The sequence below is a fragment of the Erithacus rubecula genome (assembly GCF_903797595.1).
Source record: "Erithacus rubecula genome assembly, chromosome: Z".
Taxonomy (NCBI): domain Eukaryota; kingdom Metazoa; phylum Chordata; class Aves; order Passeriformes; family Muscicapidae; genus Erithacus; species Erithacus rubecula.
In genome coordinates, this window is record NC_136661.1 from 29,292,329 (window position 1) to 29,308,143 (window position 15,815).

A 15,815-nucleotide genomic window follows, 5' to 3' on the forward strand; every position below is an offset into this window, starting at 1 on the left:
TCAGGGCATGCTGGAAGCTCCAGGAGACACTGATGAGCTCCTGAAGTTGCCAGGCACATCCCCACATCCATGGAAAACCCTGTGATATTGAGCTGAAGGTGAGGCTAAGGGCCAGCAGTAGTTTCCCAGCTCTGGTGCTGTCTGGCGCCAGCGCTCAGCAAACCTGCACTTCTCTGAGCTGTGCAAATGAGATAGCAGTATCTGTCTCACAGGGGGTGTTAAGAAGCTTAATTCATTAGTGTTTACAAAGTGTTTCTAGATCCTCAGATGTAAGGCTCTATAAACAGGCAAAGTATTACTAATTGCCTGCTTATACTGAATTGTAAAGTGAAAATAAAGATGGTTGGAGGAAAGAGGTGCTGAATTTTCTGGTAAGCTAAATCGGTCTAGTGACTGAAGGTTAAACAGTTTAAAGTTTGATTTTACATTACTATCATCTGAGAAATCTCCATTCATTCCTGTTGGTGCAATATTTGACCTCCTGTTTACTTTGGGGAAAATAGGAGTCTGCTAGTGGGGCCTCCTATGGTAAAGAATAAATCAAAGGCTTAATTCAAGTAATCACTCCTGAATATGTACCCTGAGGTTGTATTGCTTCAAATGGAATGAGTCTTGCTTTACAGAATGTGACTTCAATTGTGATATTCAATTTAAACCGAAATATGTCAGGAAAACTACCTTGCACCTCTTTATGGCCAAGGAGAACACCAGGGTTGCAAAGTTGAGAGCATTTCAAAGCATATGGGATGGATGTTTTTTGTTTGTGTGGTTTCGTTTTGTGGGGGTTTTTTTTGTCCTCTTCATACAGCCCTGGCAGGAAAAACAGACCATATTATTTAGTTCTTCCCACTTTCTGAATTTCCTGCAATGCCACAGCAATATCATGCTTGGGTTCCTATTTGTCAACTTTTTGTTGGCATTTTGGAAGTTATCAGGAATAGGAGTAAGTTGGCTAACTTGTGCTGTTTGTACTTATAAGTTCTGTTATTTATATCCATTTTTCTGCAAAGCCTGATTTATTTTTTTAAAACCATCCCCTCTAAAAGGTTCCTTCAAAAATGATTCACTGTAATGGAAAGAAACTAACTTAGTGCTCCTTCACTCCTTAAGAAACACCACATTTCATGTTTTTCTGCCTCAAACCACACTGTTAAAAAAAAGTAGTAGATAGCCATTTCCCACTTGGCCTCTAAAGGGTGAAATTGTCATCTGGTATAAATTGGCATAGCTCTATTCAAATCAGAGCAGCTACATTAATTCATTCCAGCTGAGCTCCAGCCCTTAAAATGCCAGCAAGGAAAGTGAGTTTTGCACAGGATGGATTTTCAGGCTGGGTGGAAGGTTTTTCTGTGTAACTTAGCTATGTGTCTAGGCTCAGGGCTGTGGGAAACTGTCTGTTTGACATCTGCAGCATACGCAGCAAATGCTTTGGCAGTTTGAGTTAATGCCTTTTGAATTCACAGGTTGTTTACTTTCAGCTTGGATGTGGATTTGCTTTCAGCCTCAGTGGGAAATCTAACACAAGAAGTAATAGGACAAGCCATCTGTCCAAAAAGCTATGAGAATTCCTGGTTTTGAACCAATAACGGAGATCAGGGACAAGTTAATCCCATGTGTAATCTCTGCCAAATTATTGGCGTGCTCCTTGGATTTCCAGCCTGGGGCCCGATCCCTCTGGTGCAGCGTGAGCACACGTGGACTTGGGGGAGGAAACCTGCAAAATGAGCATGGTTGACATCCCTTTCCAATGGCCATTTCTACAAACCAGCATTGTTCCAGGCCTTCCTTCTTCTGCTCTGATTTACAATATTTTGGCAAGCAATCCGTGCACCTGTGAAGCGGCCGCTCCATCGCCGCTGCTCCTTGGGGAGCAGTGAGCAGCACGAGTCAATGGGAACCCCCAGCTCCTGCCAACATTTCCTGCAAGCAAATATCAATCCATGTGTTAGTCACAGGCCAGAGAATGGTGTAATAACTGGATTGATTGGGTCACTTTTGTCTAAAAAGCTCAGGGCCAGATTTCAGCACTCTTGAAAGAGTCCAGATTTTTTACTTTCAAGCCAAAAAAGTCATGTCTCCCACTGTGTAAACTAAGAAGCTGCACAAGAGCCAAGTTTTGGGGAAAAAAAAAAAAAGAAACCAGCACCCTGCAGCATTCAGCAGGACACAGTGGGTAGTTTTTGCTAAGAGCACAGCATGTTGCAGGTAATGGAGCTGCTCCCCATCAGAGATGGGGACATGAATGGGAACTTGGGCCTCCTGCATCTGTCTTGGTCTCCCACAAGAAGTTCCATCACTTTCATTGAGAAAATACTTAGCCTCTTTGTACTGTGCTGTCTAGAAGGCTGTGTCCTTGGTTTGGAAGGTTTAACATTTTGGTCGTAGCTTTTCCTCTGACTTTGTCCATTGCTCCTGTTGATCTGGATTAAGTTATCCTTCTTTGGACTAGCTAGAAACATGAGTCTTGCTCTCCAAGCCACTTGGGTGAGCTGAAGATCATTGCTTGAGTATTTAATAAATGATAGGGAAGGCAGAGAAAAGACAAGAAAGCATTTGTAAAGAGCATCATCTGATCTCTAACAGCAAAACCTTCACTGTGTTGTGAAGTGAAACTGTGTTCTTTAAACCTTCATGAGGTGAATGGCTCAGGAGAACAGGATGTCTGGAAACATCCTTAGAAGCACACTAGCCTGATTTCAACCTGACCTACACAGTGAACAGCATTAACTCAGATACCCTGGTGTAAATCCAGCCAGAATTCAAACCCAGCCCTGCAGCTATCCTGTTTGTCCAGAGGACTTCATCAAAACAGGACCATTCAGCCCTTATTCCAACAGCACCTGACTAATCTGCCTCAGTTACACTTGGATTTATGAAAACTGGAGAGCACCAGATCATGTTTAGGCTGTTTTCTTTCATTCTTCTCTGTCAGGTCAGGGCTACTGAAAATTGAGTGAGGAAATAAGAGTCTCTTCAAAGATCTTTTTTGTTTGTTAGTTTTTTTGGGGGTTTTGTTTGGGTTTTTTCATTTATTGATTCAATAATATTTCATGACTAATAACCACCCTAGACTCACAGGCTCTATGGCAATGCTGTGATCTCTTGTGTTATTCAATGGCAGAATAGCCATTTTACAGATAAGCAGTTTGCTTAAGGTGGGAGAGCTCAAGGTTTACTTAGGAAACTAGCTTCTTTTTCTGCTGTTTTTAGGGATCCTTCTCTGAAAGTTTTCCATAGAATCACAGAAACATCTTTCTATATTTCCCTCGTACCTATGCAGTCATGACAACAAGAATGGCTTGAAATTAAAGTGGCACAGTTTAGCCTCCAAATTAAAAGCTTTTTGATTAGGTATTTTTCTTGGAAACAGAGGCAGACGAGCCAAAACACGGCATAAAAGAAGAAGAAAGCAAGCTGGTTTTGCTGTATTTTTGGCACGAAAAAAGACTTTCAGAGATACTGGAAGTCATGCAAGAAGAGTGTGTTCTTGAGAGACTTCTAGCCCTGCTCTGAAGACTGAGGGCTTTAGATAAGCGTCTGCATGTGGGGATCTTTATCCAAAACAAACCACCCAAACTTCTCTAGTTCACCCGTCACTAATACTGATTTCTTCCTCTGCATCTCTCTGTGCTGTTGCTCACACACACAAGTTCTTCAATGCATCCTAAAAGCTTTTCTTTGCCTGTAACAATTTAATTGCCTCTTGGCCAAGATTTCCTCCTCCATGAAGAAAAAGAGCGTGATCAAAGTGCCCTGTGCTGCCCAGAGGATTTCCTCTCCTCAGTCTCACTGCACACACCAGGATTGTTTTCCTCTGCCTTCTCCTTTGCCACATCTTCTCTGTGTTTTGCACAATAATTTCCTTTCTTTTTTTTTTTTTTTTTTTTTTTTTTTTTTCCCTGCCTGGAAAAATCCAATGTGTCCTCCCCCTCCCCTGGCAGCATGGGTGACAGAGAGAGAGAAATCAGCACAGTGTCAGCAAGAGTTTAGCCCCACAGCTGGGACCTGAACTTTCAGCAGCAGAGCACAGTGCTGGGTCACTGCACTAAAGCAAGCCAGATTGATACAAAGTGCTTGCTCACCCTGGAAAGGGAAGCATCAGAAGCCAGCTGATAAAAATCTTTAGGCACTCTCTATTGTGAGCTTATAGCAACAAATCCTAGGAAAGATGACCATGGAGTGTATATTCAGTGTCATGACCCCCAAAGTGGTTCAATATTTGGGTGCTCTCTGCACTCGGGGGGTGATATTGCACTGGGGCAGAGTGGATTTTAGAGCTGTTGAAAATGGAAATGGAGCGTGTGGACTCAACATGCTGCACACGGTGTGAAGTTTTCAGCTGTGAAGACCTGAATGATCACGTCTGCCAAGAGTTAATGTGCTCAGAAAAAGGATGCTAAAATATTCCTTCCCACTCCAGTTCACAACTGAGAACTTGCTAGCCTGTAATATCTTTTATTTATAGCACCTTTTGACTCAAAGGATCTGAAAGTGCCTCTCTCTGGGAGTCACTTCAATGATACCTGCAGGCAGGGGTGTTTCTCTGCAGATGACTCCAGCTGAGCTCTCAGGTCCTTTTTTGCCATGGACACATGTAAGGGACCCCCTCTGCCTTGCCAAATGCCAGCACTTAGGGTTGGAGGGAAGAGCAGAAATCTGCCCCAAGCCTCAAGGATAGCAAACAGAGAAAACAGACATATAAACTCTGTGGGAGAGAGAGCATTGAGATGATCACTGGCTGGCTTTGGAAGCAGACATTTGGAGGAAATATGGCCAGTGCTGGATGATATCCTTATGCAAAGAGCTTGGGGCAGTAAAACCACAGCTCAGAAGAGGGCATTTGGTGGCTCTACCTGAAAAATACTCCACCCAACCTAACCAGATCCAACTGTGTCGTGGTGACTGGGAGAAATTCCAACAGGGACCCTGCACAGGGCGTGCATCCCAGAGGTGGAGGTGTTCCTAAGGGGACAGGCTGGGTTTAAATCCTCAAACTCACACATCCCTTGGTGAGCACAGTCATGGCAGGGTGTTGTGCTTATTTTAAGTCCACTTCAGCCCCTGCCCATCAGCTGCTTCCCACTCAGCAGCTGGCAGTATCCAAAGGACCAGCTCCTCCACGTGGCTCCTGGCAGCTAGAGAGGTGTCACCCAGCCCTCTGCTCCCCTCCTGTGCTGTCCCTGCAGGTTGGGGAGGCAAAAGTCAGGCCCAGCTGATGGGTTTACAAATCCAGCCCGTGATTTCTGCTTCATCCACAGCCAGGAGAGATTTTGCCAAGATGCATGCTAGGCAGCTGCTCAGGACACTGCTGTTTTGTCTGCACCACCCCGAGCATGCTGTCTGCCTCCCTGCCTGCCTCCAGCTCTGCCTCTGTGACCCCCCCATCAAGCTGGTTGATTTGCTATTCCCTGAGGTGGCCTGAACATGTTCAGCAAGAACCAGACTTTTTTTGGCACTTCTGCTGGATCTCCTGAGGGATTTGCCACAGGGAGGGAGTGCCCATCTGTTTCAGCGTCCTTTAAGTCCTGTGTTTTCTAAGGAGCCCTGATGTTTCTCAGTGGACAAAGCCATCCAGGCAATTTCATGCAAAGCTCCAGGGACATCAGTGGCTGCTTATGGGGCTGTGTCCTGCCCTGGGTCTCCAGCCAGGTTTTCAGATTAATACACTCATGCCTCCATGATAAAATCCTCAGCGCATCTCTCTTCCCTCCATGTCCTTCCCAAGCCATCCCCAGAATCAGCATTATTATATTTTTTCCTCCAAATCTCTTTCCTCCAGGCACCAGACAAGGTGTATTTGATAGCACTTTATCTCTGTCATGCATATGTCAGTGTCTGAAACTCTGGTTTAATAGGAGTCACATCACTGGCTGGAAGTTGGCTCTCTAGGGTCTTTTCCATGGAGAACATGCGTTTTGCCTCAGTCTTTCTCTGCTTTCCAACAAAAATTGACTCCTCCCTCCTTTGAGGAGGGGGCTGGGGTTAGCACATCCTGGTATGCCCAAGGATTGTGCTGCCTGCTTTTGGGGCATCTCTCACTCTCTCATCCTCTTCCTCAGAAGGAGAATATTCTTCTTATGTGTACATATGAGTTTTGTTTTGTTTTTTTTCCTTTGTTCTTGGTCCATTGACTATTACATCAGGTATCACTTCCTTTGGTGCCCCTTCCAAACATACTGCTTTGGATTTGGGTGTGGGAATGGGAGGGAGTCCCCCAGAATCATGGAATCATAGAATATTCAGAGTTGGTAGGCACTCACAAGGATTATACAGCCCAGCTGCAAGAATCCCACCATGTACCTGAGTGTGTTGGTGCCTTGGGTGCCCTAGGGTGCCTGTTCTAGGGCCTGACCACCCTCTGGGGAAGAAAACCTTCTCCTAATATCCAGCCTATACCTGCCCTGACATAGCTCCTGTCACCAGAGGGAAGGTGGCAAGCATACGGACAGGTCTTATGTCTATGGAAAAGCTAAGAAGGAAATAAGAAAAAAAAAAAAAAAAAGCAAAACAAAACAAAAAACCTAAGAGGGATTAAAAAAAAATAAAAAAATAATAAAAAAAAAAAAAGAAAGGAATAAATATTTGGGAGCAGGGCGTTTAAGAGGAGAGAAAAACAAATCAAAGCTGGTGCCAGGCTGGAACCAGCAGCTGGTTGCCAGCACAGCAGGCTGAGAAGTTGTTGGTGGAAGTGCTCAGTGCCATGTTTGGGTTGCTTAAAAAAATACAGTGTCCCTCCCTTGTTATTCTGCCTCTGCTTTCCTCCCGGCCCCACAAGCAGGAGGAAGGAGTCGGTTGCCAAAGTCAGGCTTGTGTTTGCAGCAATGCCAAGGGGCGCAGAGCGTGTCCTGCCCTGTCACACGAGTGTGTGCACACACCTGTGAGCTGGACCGGACCCGCCTTGGCCGTGCCGGGGCTCCCTCCCCGCCCCAGGGAGATGCCAGGGCATCGGCAACCATGGCACGATCCTTTCTGCCGATGCGAGAGGAGGAGGTGGGAGGGCCGGGGATGGAGGAGAAAGGGAGGGTGGAAGGTTGTAACGCTTGGCTGGAAAAATTTAGAGGAGTACAAAGGAGAGCGGCGATGAAAAGGGGTGGCGGCGGAGAGGGGGAAGGAGACTGAGAGCTGGCTGCCGTGGAGGTGGAAGGAGATTTATGTTTGCCGGGTGGCTCGGTCGGGAGCGGGCTGGGAGGGCGCGGGGTGCCGCGGGCAGGGCTGGGGATGCTGCGGGGAGTCTGACAGCCCCGGCAGAGAACCAGCGGGGCTTTATTTTCTTCCTTTCTTTCCTCCTCCCTCCGCTGGGCGCTCGGAGGAGAAGGCAAGACAAAAAGCTGAACCGGTGCCAAGAAGGAGCTGCAGCGACTCGAAAATGGCACTCTGCGCCACGCTAATATTTCGAAGCTGGGCTGTGCTGAGAGCGGGGAAACGTGTCAGGAATGAGAATGGCTGAGACCGTGGGGCCACTGGCCGGGCTCAGGAGTGTCCTCCCTCCTCCCTGCTTCCCCTTCTTCGCCTTTTCAATGTGACCCTTCTCTCCTCCATCTTCCCCTCACCCCCCAGCGAAATTTGGGAAAGGGAGGGGATCTTTGCTGGGGACTTGGGAGTGTAAAGTGGCTCATCCCCTCCTTCCACACCCGTATCGTGAAAGACTTTTTTTTTCTTTAATTTTTAAAATATAATTCTTTTTTTTTCCTAAGGAGGAATAGCAGAGTCTCAGGGAGTTTTCTGCCTGTTTTCCTGCTGCCCTTCCCCTCCCAGTCGCTGTCCTCCTCCTCCTCCTCACTGCACCGTACGGCTGCTGCTGCGGCTCTGTATCGTGATGCAAGGTTACTTGTAGGACACAGGAGTCTCTGCTGCAAGGTGCAGCGTCGCCTGCGTCGGTGTTTCCCTCCGTTCCTCATTTGCTGGGAGATGAGGCAACTTCCAAGCGGCTCCGCGGCTCAGCTCAGCTCCTGGTTGATGCAGCGGCGCTGTTTGGGTGGCAAAAGCCCCTTCCTGCAAAAACCTGTCTGGATAAAACAAACAAACAGATAAACAAATAAACAAAAAAAAGCAGGGATGAAACTCCATCATTTTGTGATGTTGGTTAACTTGCAAGAAACTGGAGTTTGCAAAGGCTGGAATTTTTTGGTGATTTCTGTTTGAAAGGGAAGGTTTTGTACTGTGCTGTTTCCCTTGTCATTCCATTCACAGACAAGGAAAAAACAAACCAAACCACTTATTTTTTAACAGGGTTTTGATTTATATATATATACATATATATATATTAGCATTTAAAAAATTATTACCTTGTAGTTGTTCAGTAGTTAAAGTTAAGTGCAAAGATATTTTCCCCCTCCCCTTTCTGGATCATCCAGGAATTTGTATTTGAAGTTTCAGCTTGTCATTACAGAAACTAGAGACTGGAGAAAGGGAAAACCCCAGTCTCTGGTTTTGAAAACAGGTCTAGATCCTGTTAGAACAGCAGTTTTAGCTCTCACATAGTCAGCAGGTCAAGTTCAAGGAGACCTTTCTGAAGCACAGGCAGAGCCTCATTAGCTTGCTGCATCTCAGAAGCTTGTGGATTATTGGGTTGTTAGCTTGGCCCATTTTGTAGTCTCAGGCATGGGATGATCCCTGTGACCTCTTTCTCACCTGAAAACCATGCCCTGGTACACATTCAAACCACTTCAAACCTCACCTTTGGTCTCAGACATGTAGACCTGGTTTGGGAGCACATACCCCTGCCCAGGAAGGCTTTTGGAAATACTGTGATAAATAGGGGGGAGTTCAGGCAGACTTACATGTGTTGTCTACCATGCTCCCCTCACCCTCTTCTTAGAGCTCCTCACAGATCAATAGGCCTTCCTCTGTGGAGGATCAAATGCTCTGTCCCAAATCAACACTGTTGGGAATGGCACTTACTTCTAAGTGGATGCCAGCAGATTTTGTATGGAGCAGGATGAATAAAGCAGCTGATCCCTTGCTCTTCCTCACCTCTCAGCTGTGCTTTGTACCCTGTATTTGCTGCAGTTCAACTTGGGTTTGTGCAGAGAAGGTGCAGCCATGACTTCTTGCTCTTTCACTCTGTTGTGACTGCAGGGTGTGCAGTGCTTAGCCCAGGAAAACTTAGTTGTTCTAAAAATTCTTCACCATGGAAATATCAATAAGAGGGTTAGCCAAAGAAGCTGAAGTGTGTTCTTGTACCTTCCACCCAATCCTACTGTTTTCCTGAATATATTTCCTGAATCCTCCTGTTTTCTCTAAATAAAGGACATGCATAAAACACATAGATTTGTGGTAAACACATGTCCATGCTGCTTGGTTTTCAGTTTGGATGTTGTAAGTTGAGCTGCTTGAAATATCATCCTCACCCAGGCACACACCATTCAGACCTTGCCTGAATTTGATAAAATCACAGAATCCTTACATGGTTTGGTTTGGAATGAGCCTTAAAGCTGATGAAATTCCACCACCTGCCAAGGGCAGGGACATCTCCCACTACACCAGGTTGCTCCAAGTCCCATCCAGCCTTGGAACACTTCCAGTGATGGGGCAGCCACAGCTTCTCTGGGTAACTTATGCTAGGGCTTCTCCACTCTACCAACCAATATCCCATTTATCCCTGCCCTCTGGCAGTGGGAAGCCATTCCCCCTTGTCCTGTAATTTCATGTCCTTGTCTCAAGTTCCTCTCCAGCTCTCCTGGAGCCTTTTTAGGCATGGGAAAATGCTCAAGATTTTTCTGGAATCCTCTCTCCTCCAGACAGAACAATTACAATGCTTCAGTCTTTTCTTGTAGATGAGATGTTCCAGACTTTTCCAGATGTTCTTGTTGACACTTTTGGCTGCAGCTACACCTGTTCCTCTGGGCATAACCTCCTCTTTTTAACCTGAGATGTCTGAGGGTGGGAATCTCAGAGATCTGTGGAATTCTACCCTGCAAGAGAAAGTAAGGGTTGAAGCCTATCAACATGACCAGAGGAGACCCCGATTCTTGTCCTGACCACCACTCACTGTACAGACCCATGCTCATGCTTTTAGATCTGGAATCAGTTTGTATTTATTAATGATTTAAACTTCTTCAGACATCAAATAACAATTCCCAATAGATTTACAGATAGAATCCCAAAGACATGGACAAGTATTAATGTGGAGTGACAGCATCCATATGTGCACATCCCCAAAATAGTGTTTGTTATTCAAGAGGGGAGCAACAAATGAAGATATCTTCACAAACCTTGTTATTTCAGTAGGGAGAGCTCTTTCATTTCTTGAAATCTTGACCATAGGGGAGCTTGTGGAATGCATCTTGTCCATCTTGGGACAAACCAACCATCTGGGCATCTTGGTCATGCTTCCCAAGGAGGGAAGGCTTTGACAAGGCAGCTGTAGGGGTTTTTTTTGTCTTTATTTCTCTCTGTCTTAAAGAAATGTCTTTGGTGGTATTCTCCAGAAATATGGTGTCTAATGTGTCTCAAGTTGCTTCCTTCAAATCCTTCTTCCTTTTAGCTCTTTATAATGAGAAATACTATCTACTTGGAGTTGTTTTGAGGTGACTTGTGTCTGGAAGGGTTAATCTAAAGGATTCTTCTGAGGGCTGTCTTCCACTCCTTCTCCCCACACTTTCCCCACTCCCAGTCTTATTTTTTGGACCTGTAACCTCACATTTCTGTAATCTAAATGTGCAAATGCTTTGCAGTCACGGTCCAGTAGCTGGGTTAATCTCAGACCCCTGGAGTGGCAGATGGCTGATTTGTTGCTGATTCCAGTTATAGAGAATTGTGTCACCTATTATCTTTGTACAGACTGATGCTTAAAAGGATGCCTTTGGCAAAATCAGTGAAAAGCAAAGCAAAGCAAAGCAAACACTCTTGGATCTGCATCACCACAGGTGAAAATGTGAAATATTTCAACTTTGTGTGAAGGGCTGGAGAGGTGGACAAAGAGGAGAGGATGTGGGAGGGGAGGAAGGGCAAAGGAAGATCTCATTTTCATACCAGAAGTACCAAAGCACAGTGCAGAGCAGGTCTGCTGTTGTCACGTTGTTGAATCACGAGCACTTGCTTTGTTTTAAATGGTTTTGCAATGTGGTAATCCTTGGCTTCAGCTCCCTACTTTAACTCTTATACAAACCAGGCAGGTTGTCTTTTTGTGACACCTTCCTGCTCTCTTCCCAAGCTTTTCCAGCACAGGTTGTCAGAGGCATCCCTGGCATCATTTCCTGAGATCATGGTTCACTGTGTGTCCCATGGTTGCTGGGGGCTGTGGTGGCTCTGTCATGCCAGCAAGCTTACAGGGGACATTTGGGAGGGGAAGTTTACACATCTGTGTGGGGTAAGGGGAAGCTTGGGGGGCCTTACAGAGCACTGAGGGACCTGAGAGTGAGCACTGGGTGCCCACAGGGCCCCAGCTGGCAAGTGGGGATAGTGGCCATACTAGAACATGTAAGGAAATCAAAAGGGCAGCACAAAATTTGGGATGTTTGTGACCATTTTCTACACAGTCATCCCTACAATCAAGTTTTCTCTTTTTTCTCTTTGCTCTGGGAAACACCACAGAGTCAGATGAAGAATTTGGGAAGAGAGTGTGGGTACCCTGTGCAGAGTCCAGTGACGAAATCTGTGAACAAGGTAAGAACATGGGGATATGGCTGTGATGATTTTTGTTTCCTGCTTTTCCCTTTCCAAACACAATTTTGCAACGTTGGACACAAAATTTAGGTATGTGTGTAACAGAAATGGATCATCCAAGCACTAAGCAAACGAGTCTAAAACATTACTTTGGGTTTCTTTTAATGCATGCCATTATGATGGTTTGGGTTTTAGAACAGTTTGTATTGTGTCCAAATGATCTATGTGTGAATAATTGTTACCAACCTCCTGACACCAGAACCTAATTTGGAAGTAAGAGCCTTAAATAGGCCATTTGCATAGCGAGCTTCCATATGTCTCCTTGCACAATTTATTTGCTCCACTCCATTGAGATATAATGAGAATGAAACTCTTAGAACTGCTTTTGACTCTGAGGCTCTTCTCTTCATGTCCTATGCAGTTATAGCCCCTATTAAGTTTCCCTATTTCAAGAAGAAAAAGCTAGGGTACTGCTACTTTGGTCCAGATTGCCCAAGCTTCTCTGTTTCCAAGTTTCCAATGGAAATGTGGTGAAAAAATGCAAAAAAAAGAAAAAAAAAAAAAAAAAAAAAAAAAAAAAAAAAAAAAAAAAACCCACCCCAAACCGCAAAACAACAACAACAGAAAAAATAAAAATAAAAAAAAAACCAAAACCCATGCAGACTAAGAAAAATTAAATGCCATTAAAGAAAGCAGAAAGATCAAGACAGGATGATCTTGAGGGAATATTCCCTATTCTCTCTACCTCACAACCCTGCTGAAATCTGGTGCCATTGCATTTTGGTTAATGTATAGATGCAAAGAAAGATATCTGTGCATAGAAGCAATTTGAAGAGATGTGTATTTGTTTTGTTTGGCTTTCTTCATCCTAAGATGTGAGGAAGGGGGAAAGGTTGGTGCAAGGTGGCTTGGGATTTTCTTAGTTTTGAATATTTATCTCAGTCTGAACCAACATCCTCCCTGGGACTCCTTGTATACGTTCAAATGTTCTTCAAGTGTACTTTTAGAATATATACTTTATTTTCAAATACCTCTTGCATGTATGATTCCATCTTACACTTCATGTGTTCCACTTGATTCTTTTACTCCCATCTGAAGTCAGTAAAACTTAAATGTATGATTAATTGTCATTTTCTATTAGGATAAACTTTAATAAATTCTTAGGGCTTGGGGTTTTGGGTTTTTTTTACCCCCAAATCTGCATCTTGTTTAGTTTCCCAGTGAAAGGCAACTCTACTTGCAGTGATTTTGTTTATGATAATTTGCTTGCATGTTCCCTTCCAGGAATTGTCATTGCCTTCCAGAAGGGAGGTTAGTGCTAGTCCCCTTGCAGTGATAATTATAATCAGACCTGTCAGCCTTCACACAGTCTACGCTTATCACTTGCATTTAGGAGGATTTTTCCTGAAGCCTATTACCAGTTCTGCTTCTTAGGGAAAAATAGTCATGATTTTTTTCTCCTAATCTTTGATGGCTCTCAGCTTTGAAAGCATGGAGAGGAGCAAAATGACTGCCAGTTGCAGTTAAAGAACCTGTCTGTTGGTCCTGGTTTAGAGCTCTGGAAAGCCAAAGAGTGGGCGGACAGTCTGGGAAACACTGAGTGGTTTAATTTGTTTGTGACAACACTTCAGGTGTTGCTGGAAACACAAAACAGTTTCCCAATGGCATTGCTCACAGGAGGTGCCTCTGCAGAGCAGCTAGACACGGGCTCCAGGTGGCAGGTGGCTCTTGGCAGTGGTGCCCTCTCTCCCTGCTGCTTTGGGCAGCCATCCCTGCCCATGCTGAGAGGCTTGGAAGCAGGATGCCCAGAGAAGTGGCTGCAGTTGCTGCTGGAGGCAATGACTGGCATCACCACCAGTGCAATGGTGACCAGCTGGGCCAAGTGATGGTGTTGAATAGGATGTGGTTCAGTATTTTATTAATCCCAGGATGCTTGGAAATTGTCCCCCCTAGTGTTATTCCCTGGGAAACACATTGACCCACTTATTAGATTTCCCCCCATTTTCACTGCATTATTGCTACTGATGTGCTGATAACCCCCTTTTCTTACCTTGCTGGTTTTTACCAGCATGAAGATAAATAGGTACAAGTTTTACCACTTTATTAGACTAAAGAGTTATGTATCTGTAAGTCCTTCCTCTGTTACTATCATGCTTTTTGTAATTTACTCAGAGATTTGGGCTCCCTTGATTGTGGCAGAATCTGAGGATTGTGGGCACTTTATAGGTTTTTTAGCAGAGGAGATGGTGGAAAATTGGGAATTCTTATGTTATGTGCAGTTTTCTATTTACAGTGCACAAGGATATGATTTTCCTTTGTTTTATTTAAATTCACTGGAGCTAGAGATTTATTTATCAGGTGTCATTCCCTGAAGGATGAATAATGCCACAAAGAGAAGACTTCATCTATTATACAAACAGATTTGAAGGCTTTGCTATTACATTCCTCTGCCTGTTGAATGGAGTAAAAATGCCTTTGGCTGAACAGAGACAGAGTGATACTTAGCAGTAGCATCTTATGACCTTTTGATCAGCTGAGATCTCAAGCCATATTAGTGGACAGATTATGATGTGATGGAAAGAAGGCCAGGAATAGCCTTTTCATCATGAGATCTTTTCTGTGAATATCCTTCTCGGGTGTATTCAGGTGGTTAATCACTGGGGCCAGGGCAATCATTTGGAAGCAGGCGAGTGAAATGCTGGTATAGGCAATCCAAATACACTCAGGTTTGCCAAATGCAGCTGGATATTAGAGCTAATAGTTTCTTCCTAATATTCTCCTACCCTCCTGTTTCTATCAAGGCTGTGGGTGACCTTGCGATTTTTTTTCCATGTCTAATAATCCCATTTTGGCAGAAAGAGCAACACGAAATGAACCTTGAGTTCTTGGACCACAGGGGAGCTGCAGTCCCTGAATCAAAGGAATGCACATGGTGAATATGGATATCAGACTGTGAAGGGAAACTCACATGAAAATGTCTCTGTCATTTTAGAGATAATAACAGTGGTGCTTAAATCTATTTCAACCCTTCCAAGGAAAAAAGAAATAATGCAGGTTTCAAAAAAATGCATAGCTCTGGTAGTATTTCTCATTTTACAGGGCCAAACAGAGAAAAGAGCAACTCTTACTTCATCTTACCTGCGTGTGTAGAATTACTCCTTAAACTTTGCTCTAGCTTTGAATTAGACTCCCTTTCATCTAAATGTCCAAGGGGAATCTGCAGCCTCCTTGAAAATCAAATATATAAAATTGTTCTTTCACTGCTGACTCTGCACATAATAGCAGTTGTGCCAAAGCTTGACCCAGGTGCTGTGGTCACTTTTGGAAGGAAAGGGGGCAGACACGTGGATGTGGAATGCCTCTGGGTCTGTCTGAGCATGATTATATGCCCATGCTGGTTATGGGCTATGCAGCATCATCCTCTGCATTGTTAGCACAGGGGTGCCTGAGTTGCACACTGGTTTTTTTGCTCCTGAAGCCAAACAAGCTGCTCTTTTTCGGTGTCAGGAAGAAGCAGGGCTGGCAGTGTGAGAATCCCAAACTGTCAGTGTAGTGGGGGTGGTGATGCACGGGGTGTGGAGAACAATAGTTACCACAGCCCTGTGGAAGCTCTTTGAAAATAAGGAGGTTATGGAGGTGGGAGAAGCACAGCAGGACACCATCTCCTCTCATCTCCCCCAGCCTCTTCAATCAGGTGCCTGCTGGGCTTCCCACTCCTCCTGCCTTTTGCACTAGATCACAGGATCATAAGGCCTTAGATTCTGCTGGCATGGAGGAATCTGCCATCCTCCTGGCATTATTGCTTTCTGAATCAGGAAACCACCATGAAACATCAAGGCTGTGAGCCTACATCCACATGGTGCCTTTAAATTGCTTCTTCCAGGGCCACAAAGGTGTCCAAACAGGAGCTGGGAGATGACACCAACTCCTGACAGAGGTTTGCACCATCTTTCCCTTGGGAAAAATAGGCAAAACTGCAAAAGGTGGATGGCAGCCTTGGTGCTGTCCACAAAGAAAGTGCCATTGCTGAAACACAGCCAGCTCACCAGGATAAGGAGCTCCCTGCCAAGCTGTGTGCAAACCATGAGTAGGTTTCTGCACAGGTGATTGTTAGAAGTGTCGTGAGCTAAACCATTCAAAGGGATGTGTTCCTCTGAACAGCTCCCATGTAAGAGTTTCTGATGGCAGCTTTGAAACCTTTTCACTGG

The 15,815-nt window shown here is 44.8% G+C and overlaps 1 protein-coding gene across 4 annotated transcripts in view; it reads left to right on the forward strand.

Moving 5' to 3' along the window:
• SETBP1 (SET binding protein 1) overlaps window positions 1-15,815 on the forward strand; it is a 244,314-nt gene that overhangs the window by 88,781 nt on the left and 139,718 nt on the right. For 3 of the 4 annotated variants that reach the window (XM_079330330.1, XM_079330331.1, XM_079330333.1), the window contains one exon: window positions 11,536-11,607. The exons of the other annotated variant lie outside the window; for it this stretch is intronic. In XM_079330330.1, the coding sequence (XP_079186456.1) occupies window positions 11,536-11,607 (72 nt within the window). The remainder of the gene's footprint in view (window positions 1-11,535; window positions 11,608-15,815) is intronic. 4 annotated transcript variants of the gene reach the window in all.